Source organism: Carassius auratus, unplaced genomic scaffold (assembly GCF_003368295.1).
Source record: "Carassius auratus strain Wakin unplaced genomic scaffold, ASM336829v1 scaf_tig00216978, whole genome shotgun sequence".
In the NCBI taxonomy this organism is placed as follows: Eukaryota; Metazoa; Chordata; class Actinopteri; order Cypriniformes; family Cyprinidae; genus Carassius; species Carassius auratus.
Window position 1 is genome coordinate 35,170 of NW_020528830.1, and position 9,820 is coordinate 44,989.

Sequence of the window (9,820 nt, forward strand, 5' to 3'; positions counted from 1 at the left end):
CACATGAAAGAAACAGATCACATATATTTATATAACTTATATGGTTTATTGTCACATTATAACTTTTAAAAACATGAAACACATAAAACAATATACATTTTGGTAAATATTTTAATCGCTTGACCCTTGTCTGACTTTAAATGATAAAATAAAGATAAAATAAAGACTGAAAACAAATATCAATTGTGGTAAAAAAAAAAAAAATCAATATGAATATATATATATATATTAAATTAAATTTATGCATTTAGCAGACGCTTTTATCCAAATGGTGTAGCACAAATATGTGAATGAATGTTCCAAAGCGAAGTAAAGTTTAACGGATTTCCCCTGCTCAGGCAGTAGGGAGCAAAGAACACTGTGTAGGGACCATGTCAATCAGAGCACAGTTCATGCATGGAGCTCTCTCCTAATGATGATCTCAATCAGGTGTGTTAAATAAGAGAAACATGCAAAATATGCAGATCGGTGGTATGCAAGGACTGGAATTCATCGTTTTCATGGAGGGCAAAACAAGGCTTTCCTCCACTGACCAGCAGTTATTTTTACGAAGTTTGCATTAAGAAGTAATAAAGTAAGTGATATTTAAAGGGCAAATTCAGTAGGCACCTTACTAATGATTCATACTTAGTACAGGCAAGCATATAACCCAGAATATAAATGCACACATAATTTATTATGTAGGAAAAAAGAGCCACAGGCTTCCCCTGTTGCAGCATCTTTCATTTATACTATAGATACTTTCCCGCACTTTCCCAGAAAGTGATGATTTTGTTGTTTTGAACTCATGGGATGGAAATCATTTTTTAATCGCAAATATTTTATCCAATATTGTAATTGCAACTTTGGATGGAAGTACAGCCAATGTCAAATCCTCCTACGATGTAAGTACAGTGACTAACTGTTGGGAATTTTAGTAGACAAATTAAATATAATAGTGATATTGTGACAAATGTATTTTAAAGGAGTTTATTTTGTAAAGGTCCGCAGGACAAAGAGAGCCCAAAGTTGATGAAACACATATTTTGTCACTTATCACATTGAGAGGATGTATTTCTGTACCTTATTGCTGTGGTCAGCCAGAGGTTGCCTGATGCTGGCTAGAATCAGGAGCTTCTTGGTTTCCATAATAGAGGCTTGAACAGACAGAGCAGAGTTTTAAAAATAGAGATTCGGATCTTTTCGTAGCCAGGTATGACAATCTGGCTGAGGAAGAAATCACTCATGAATTTAATTACATGTTTATAACTCACTGGATGAGTTGATGAGGTGTCTGAGAACAGCCAGCGAGCCCATTCTGTTCCTTTCGTTGCTGTTCTCCAACCTCTGGAGGACAAACACCATCAGACGGTCCGGGAACGTGTTGGCTGGGGGGCAAAAACAGCCAAATATAGAACTTCAATGAATGCAATTTGTCAAGTTAACCCTCAGTTAACGAAGGCTTTGACAGTGGAACAGTTTGACAAAGGAACTAAGTTGAACATTAATTGGTTCAAAACCTGGGTAATTCTAAAATTCTAATAAATGTAAGGTGTCATTGTTCTAAATTTATATTTTTTTATGCATTAGTGCAGGTCTGGAACTAACAGCAAATCTTTTCACAGTTGAAACACTCGCTCAAGATTAAAACATCATGATTGACATGCACACACTGAAAATGCACAACAACTCCTGGACTCCTTGCATCTTCTTTACAAAACACAAAAGCAAGAGGAAAGCTGTCCAGCTGGTGTGTGTCACCTCAAATTAGCCACCAAGCACACAACTCTAGGATATGATCTCACTGATTGGAGAAGTCTGCTGGTCTGACACTTTAACTTAATCTCAGCACAAACTCCATCAGCACATGACAGGGATATTGCTTCAGCAGACAGCTGACTGAGAATGCAACCTTTGCTTGGGTTCATGTCCACATGACTAGCCCAAAAATAGATTTCAATCAGATGTTTATCATGCACCTTCAAAAATAAATAAATACAAGGTTTAACCAAGACCCACCAAGGATAGTGAAGCATCGCAGGACCTCATTGTGATTTTTCACAGTTGGAGGGTTGCTGAAGTCCACAGGTGAGCATACCTGGAAGGAAAAAATAATTATAAATCTAATAACAATGAGTACCTTAAAACACTGTCACCTCAAAATATTTTAAGTTAATTTAATGTGCTTTATAGTATATGCTTTATTTGTTCTAGTAACTGACAGTTGTCCAAAAATACATTTTTCTATGGAAAAAGCAGTAATAACATATGAATACAATGAAATAATCTAAATGAAAATGATCAAAATTAAACTAGCAAGAAGCTGTTAACTTAAAAAGGAATACAAAATGATAAAAACATTAGTCAATAAACAACTATTCTAATATGATTCTAAATATTATCCTATTAAATCAAAACAAACTCCAAACCCATAGAGGTGAATATCTGTGAACGATTCCTATTATGGTAAACCGCTAAATTGCCCTAGGCTGTTTTCAATGTAACAGTGTGGTTAGGCAACTTAAAACCTGTTCTTGCAAGAAGTTGTGAAAGAGATTTAGAAGAAGTCTATAAAATGCCTTTGTCATCATGACTTATGAATATGAAAAGTGGTGCACATAAAGAACGAGCGAGAGAGACACTGACCTGCTGGTGCAGAGCGAGTAAAAGACCATCAATCTGTGTCTCCAGCACTCTGCTGCCCATATTCACAGAGGCCTCCAGGACCTGACATAAGCTCTGCACAAACAAACTGAATTAGACTATATTAGGCAGTACAGAGTACTGGATTTTCTCATCGATTGGTCCTAAAATCTGATCTGATTCCGTCAAAGTCACAGCAGACTGCTTAAATAATACAATAACAATGATACAAATACATGTCTTTATCAAAACCAATGTGGAAACAGAGTGGAAAACATATGGAAACTTGCATTGACCCATTAACTTCCACCAAACATTTCCTGTAATAGTAAAATTGTTGAGGAGGGCTTTACTTTGGTGATGATGTAGTGTTCTGAATTCTTCTTATAGAGGCCCAGTATAGTTAGGAGTAGTTTGGGAAGCTGTTCTTCCAGTTTATCATGTGCCATCAGGTGACTCATTGAGCCAAGAGCCTCTGCAACAGTCAGACGCAACTGCACAATGACAAACAAGAGGAATTGCAACGCATAACTGAATCCACGCTCACACTAGAGCAAATGAACACAAACACTGAAACAGATAATAACCAAACCAGGCAGAGGAAATCTGAAATAGTTATTTTTTAATCTTAAATGAGCATGGACCAGGAAGTAGTTCAATTAAAATAAATCAAATAAATCCACCTCTCTGGAAGTAGTGGGTTTAGATAACAATCTCATGTTTTTTCCCGCCTCAATCCCAGAGAAAACTAAATTGAACCCAGTTGGCACACATTCATGTCCCTCTTTAGTCTCAAAGTGAGTTAGCTGTAATTGGCTGTGTGCTCTTTCTCATTGAGTGTACCTTGGACTCTCTGCTCTGGATCCAGCTGTTAAACAGGACGTCGTAGGCTGAGTATATCTCACTAGAGAAGGTGTCTTTACGTACAGTGGGGTCCGGAGCCTTGTCCAGGTTGGCCAGGTATTCTAGAATGCTCTCGCTGAAGCGGCAGAGAGCTGAGAGCAAATGTTAAGAGAGAAGAAGCCACGTCACTACACAATTTAACAGTAATCAAAGCATTTCATACAAGTAAAAGACAATATATACTTTTTTGGAAGAAGGTGAAGATAAAGAATTTTACGATGTAACTTTTTTTTTATATTTTAAATTTTTTTTTTTTTTTAACGTCCTATGCTTTAAAGAATCCTATTTATTTTTAAATATATTAAAATATATTTCAATGTTTATATATATATATATTTTTTTTTTTTTTCAATGTTTACATCTTACATATATATATATATATATATATATATATATATATATATATATATATATATATATATATATATATATAATCTTACACACACACACACACACACACACACACATATATATATATAGATTTATTTTAACACTTACGCAGAGCTGTAACTGAGCTTACCAGAAGAGAAGACCCATTTCATGTTGTCCTGTTTGGTCATGCCCAGCATGGGCAGCATGGTCCCCATTATAGCATTGAGAAAAGGCACCATACCATATACTGTGGGCAGAGGTCAAAATATCAAAACAGGTCAAAAACTTAACCACCCAAGACCTAAACAAAGTCCTTTTAATTAATTATTAATGTCATTTCCCTTTCAAAAAAGGCCTAAGGACAGTTTAAGCTGTATGTGGTGTAAACCGACTCAAAAGGACTCATGAGCCTTGCTAAAATGGCTACAAAGGTACAAAATATGTTGGGAAACATTGGTGTTGATCCCACTGAAACCTGTAATGTTAAAAAAAAGTTTATAGCAAGTGAAAATAAAAATGTAAACGCTCACATGTTATAAACCAGTTTAAACAAAGTTTGGTGAAATGAGGAACAGAAACAATTGTCATGATCAACGGTCAAATGCAAATCTAACATAAAGGTTGCAGGTCATACTGTAACTTCCATATCATTTTCTAGTTAATAATAAAGTACCAAAGTGTCCAAACATTAAATAAAACTGTATGGATACAGAACAGAAAGACATAACTAATTTTAGGAGCTCTGATACGTTACCATTTGAGTCCGAGAGACTGGCTAGTGTTTGGACCACAAAAAAGTGAGGCAAAACTCCAGGCTGGAACTTGCCGAGTATCTCCTCCATGATGTCATTAATATATTTGTTTCCCACAGCAACCAGAATATTACTGGCTGCTTGCTGCCATTCTGGGACGACCTCCTATACAGAAGCGGACAAAGATTTTTAATACGTTTAAATATAAAAATCACCATTCTATAATTTGTGTTGTATGTTAAATACACAAATGATAAATAACTTACTAATAAATGTAATCCTTTGTATTAAAAGCAAGAGAATCAGAACAGGACCTTTATATATATATATTTTTATATGTTTAAATATTTGGGGTCGGTAAGATTTTTTCATGTTTTCTAAAGAGGTCTCAAACACTCACCAGCAGTAAAATTGTGAAATATTATTATAATTTAAAATAACTCTATTCTATTTTACTGTATATTTAGAATGTCATGCATTCCTGTGAGGGCAAAGCATGATCCTTCAGAAATATGAAGCATTAGTATCTTAGGACAGTAGAGAACATCAGCAGTCTCACCTTTGATTTAGTCATCTCATCTGATGCCAGCTGTATGACACTCTTGATTTTGGGGTAACTGATGTCATCAATCCTGCTCTTCACCACCAATTCAATGGTTTGCAAGATCAACACTCTGTGCCCGACCACCAGCTACACAGGACAAAGATGACTGGCAAGTAAAACTCATGAACATGTACTACAGAGATACACTTTGAAAGACATGCTTCTCACAGTACTAAATTTATCAGACTCATATATCCCATATTCAACTCTTAAAACAGACCGGAGTTAAATCAGAGGCATGAAACACAGAAACATGTCTGTGAGCAATCGGCTTGCCCTGCAACATTAGGTTATACAAATCAATAAAAGGACAAGCTCTAGTTACAGATAAGGTTTATTACAGATGAGTCACCTTGAAACATGCACTAAATTATCATCTTTTTATTTCTGTTTAGGGAAGTGTTTTCAAAAGAAAATGTTGAACTCAAAAATGAACATGCACTTGAAACTGTTTTTAATATATTTTAAAAATGTGACTTATTCCTGTTATGACAAAGCAAATAGCACTTAAGAAATGTCTTATTATTATAAATGTTGAAAACAGTGGTGCTGACTATATTAATGGGACATGAAATCTTCGTCACATCTTTATTGTCGCTTATAATCAATTTACTGCATCCTTACGGAGTAAACATTTTAAAAATGTAAATGGTACACCAAACATTTGAATGGTAGTATATCTAGATGGAAACTCTTTGACTGACCTTGGGGTGTTTGAGCAGGTAGTCCTGGCACATGGACAGGACTTTATCAGGCTGCTGGTTCCCCAGTGTCAAGATGGACTTCCTGACCTGTTCCTGCACCACTGGATCCCTGTCATTGGCAGCATCCAGAAGAGCCAGGGTCACCTCTGATTGGATAAAACAAACACATTAATTTGATAGACATGAATTGCTAATATATGTATACTGGTACATATTTTCTATTTTAATATATATTTATAATGTCATTTATCCCTGTGCTGGCAAGGCTGAATTTTCAGCAGTCAAAAACTCCTTCAATGTCACATGATTTGCTTAAGAAATATTTCTTCTTATTATCCGTGTTGAAAACTGTTGTGTTGCCTGATATTTGTATTTAAATATATATATATATATATATTTCAGGATTCTTTGTTGATTAGAAAGTTCAAAAGAACAGCCACTGTGCTTGTTCCTCAAAAGACAAATTCATCTGAAATCATTTTACTAGTAATAGTATATATCAGACCATGTGGTAAATCCAGATAGAACACTCTTACACAATATATTCTTTCAACACCTGGAACTGCAGTTTCTTGCCTACTGAAAAACAACTCTTTAGTGAGTGAGTGACCAGTTAATCATTGGGATTAGTGTTATTAACTCTGCCTGAGATGTGCGCTAATTGGTCACAAGCTCTGCACTGAGGACATGATGGATGCATATGACTCACTCCTGCTCCTAAACTCACATTACAGAGAGTACAGCATAACGGGGGGAGATCTGCAATGCAGAATATCTTAAGACAGACTTTGCAACATCTGGACATTTTAACCACACTTAATCTTCACATACAGTCCAATCTGATTAGATTGTTCTAATCTACCTACAGCGCACTGAGTAATCGAGTTGCCTAAACATACTCATTGGGCAATTAGCTTCAAATCCAACCTAAAGGATAGTGCTGAAAGACACTAATGGGATAAGAAACTCTTGACTCTGTTAGATTCATGTGGGAGTCCATTTTATATGAAAAACAGGTGCTTATATATATATATATATATATATATATATATATCACAATTTCCAAAAAAAATAAAAATAATAAATATTCAGCAAAATAACTGCTTTCAAAATTTCAGAATAATAAGAAATCAGCATGTTAAAATAATTTATGAAGGCTCATATGACATTTTACTTCAGTTATGGCTGCTGAAGATTCAGCTTTGCCATCACAAGAATAAATTACATTTTGAAGAGGTCTAACGCTATTTCATGCATTCTGACTTATTTACATTGTTGTATTATCACAATAAACATGACCAAAGTAAAAAAAAGAAATAAAAAAAAGACATATAATGGAGAATTTGTATGGCAAATATACTCCTTCAGGGTTCGTTTAAGTTTCAGAATGTTTTTTGAGTGAGGCCCTGTATGACATCATAAATTGTGAAATTTTGTATGGGCAGATTGGGCACTTCTCCAGGAAAAGATTACATTTTTGTACATTTTGTTAACATTTGTAACTTTTTTTTCTACTGTTGAAACTCTTAATTACTGTCCATTCATCATTCTGAATCTACTTAAGAACATTTGCTGTTTGCCTAAAATTATAGTTCCACTAATTGAGAAAAATTTACAGGACAAATATACAAATGTTGAGCTGTAGCCACCTTTTTAATCAATGTGGAAGTAAGCCTATGGGTGAGACTTCTGTTTCATTAGCTGCTATAACGATAAATAAATAACAATAGCAGTAAATGGTAAAGCTGTGTGCAGTTACAAACATAAATGATATTGTAATTCTCACAATCTTGCTTAAAGTTGCATATGTGTAGGTGTGTGGCCATTAGGACTTAGATTATTTGGCACGAAGTATATAGTGGGCAAAGTGGATAAGTGTGTTACTCACGCTCTACATCGGTCTCCTCTATAAGGCCCATAATGAGGCTAGCAGCAAAGATTTAGGAATTCATCTGGTGGTCCAGTATCCCTCAGAAGAGCCCACTCTACAGATATAAACAAACAACATAAGACATAATCAGAACCAATGATCAGTTTAACCACTATTATTCAAATTTCGTAATATCAGGCCTACCAATAAAGATCAGGTTTTTCTTTAAAAATGTTTTTTTTTTTTGGACATACATAACTAATTCAACAACTTTATGATTTGTTAGTATTTTTAGGGTTAAAATCAACGTTATTGTAGTATGCATTGCATATGTAGCATACTTGTTGCATTATAAAGAATATTTAATTATCATTGTCATAAATCGAAAACATAAACTTATCCGTTGTACACAAGAGTACCAGTCATAGAAAACATATCTAAACTACAGGTAGTGTTTAAGCCTAGCCAGCGGTGTGGGGTATCATATGTTAGTGCACCTATGAAACCTAAAAATGCGGTCTAGGTAGGCAGCTCAATAGGTTTTGAGACGCAGTCCGACAAAGCGTCCCACGTGATTGGGTAATATGACACAGAAAAAGCTCAGATCATGTAATATCCATTGAAAACACAACGTTTCGAGATATTGACACATAATAATGTTTGTTCCAGTCTTATTGTACAAGCATTGTTGATCACTTCAACAGTCGTAAGTATCCACAGCCACGTTCAATGTCAACTTCCTCAAAGCCAAAGCGACCCATCAAACTACTATGACAGCGTTTGCATTTCAATAGCGTTAGCTGTATGCAGTCAAGACGACTGCAATACGAATACAACGGTTTAATATGATTCTACAACAACGTCAAATGTCTATAGATGCGCAATATGTCAATCTTGTGTTACCTTTCCCCTCGTCTGTCTGCTTGGCTGGCTGACTCGCTCGACCTCAGTCTACACACACGACTCCCTCTTTCTCAGATGCATCGAGCAGTTAATAGTCAGCGAAGGGCCTGATGAAAATCCAATAACCTCCTCTGATCCTAAACGTGACCGTATAATTGATTATTGGGTTGAGGTTGACGTTCTCACAGACGCTACATTGTACCATAGGTAAACACGCCTAATCACGTGCTTCTGCTCAGGAAGAACGCATCAGAGTGGGCGTGGTCTGTCACGCAAGTCATCCAAACACCAGCGAAAAAAACGCACAGCATCCAAATCGACCTACTTAATTATTCATAAATGACGTGTCAGATGAAAACGTACATTTTGGGATAGCTGAATATGCATTTTTCACCCACGTTGACATGCTTATATATATATATGATGTTTATGAATGTACATCACGATCAACAGATTATTTAAAAATAACCAGCTAAAGCAGTACTACCAGAAATAACCTAAATGTTAAAATATTGTGTTGACCACTAACCACAGTTAACCACTAAAGACAGACTGAGCAGCATGCATGATTTATGAAAATATATCCACTATATTCTTACTGTATTGCTACCTGTGCCATGTCCCGAAAAATAAATGCTTACATTTCGATTTTTTCCAGTGAGCTTGTCCCAAATAGGTTTAGAAGTTATCAGGTGTTATTCTCATTTCACACAATACCCACTAGAGGGAGATAGTGAGCACTTTTGACATGAAGTGTATCAGCAACCTTTCAGGCTGTCAGACAGAAGGGATATCCCTAGCCTTAAAACCTTTTCCATATGGGTTTAAAAACTTAATATCTCTAATTTTCAAATTTTATTTGTGTGTTTGTAAACATTTACAGTCACATTGCATATACTGTAAAATTCAATACAATGCATTCTGCAACTGGCCAACATAAAATAAATAGTTATCATGCATGCACATTTTATATTAGAAGTTTTCGATATCTGATGCATTCAAGTACTGAGAGTATGGTTACATCACTCAAATACATTTGCCCTTAAGAAGGACTTGTGGCTCTTTATAAATCTGTTCTCTACAAATATTT

General features: G+C 35.4%; 1 protein-coding gene across 2 annotated transcripts in view; it reads right to left on the reverse strand.

The window, feature by feature from the left end:
• The window catches only part of LOC113099582 (maestro heat-like repeat-containing protein family member 1), a 29,034-nt gene extending 20,070 nt beyond the window's left edge, over positions 1–8,964 (reverse strand). Inside the window, exons 1-12 of one of the 2 annotated variants that reach the window (XM_026264439.1) lie at positions 8,731–8,964; positions 7,846–7,942; positions 5,958–6,103; positions 5,209–5,340; positions 4,652–4,814; positions 4,046–4,144; positions 3,466–3,617; positions 2,976–3,116; positions 2,626–2,718; positions 1,999–2,077; positions 1,254–1,367; positions 1,063–1,136 (exon numbers count right to left, since the gene is read on the reverse strand). In XM_026264439.1, the coding sequence (XP_026120224.1) occupies positions 1,063–1,136; positions 1,254–1,367; positions 1,999–2,077; positions 2,626–2,718; positions 2,976–3,116; positions 3,466–3,617; positions 4,046–4,144; positions 4,652–4,814; positions 5,209–5,340; positions 5,958–6,103; positions 7,846–7,876 (1,224 nt within the window). In that variant the 5' untranslated portion in view covers positions 7,877–7,942; positions 8,731–8,964. Of the gene's footprint in view, positions 1–1,062; positions 1,137–1,253; positions 1,368–1,998; positions 2,078–2,625; positions 2,719–2,975; positions 3,117–3,465; positions 3,618–4,045; positions 4,145–4,651; positions 4,815–5,208; positions 5,341–5,957; positions 6,104–7,845; positions 7,943–8,730 lie in introns of those variants that run through there. The other variant, XM_026264440.1, reaches the window with a different exon arrangement.
• Positions 8,965–9,820: the final 856 nt, after the last annotated feature.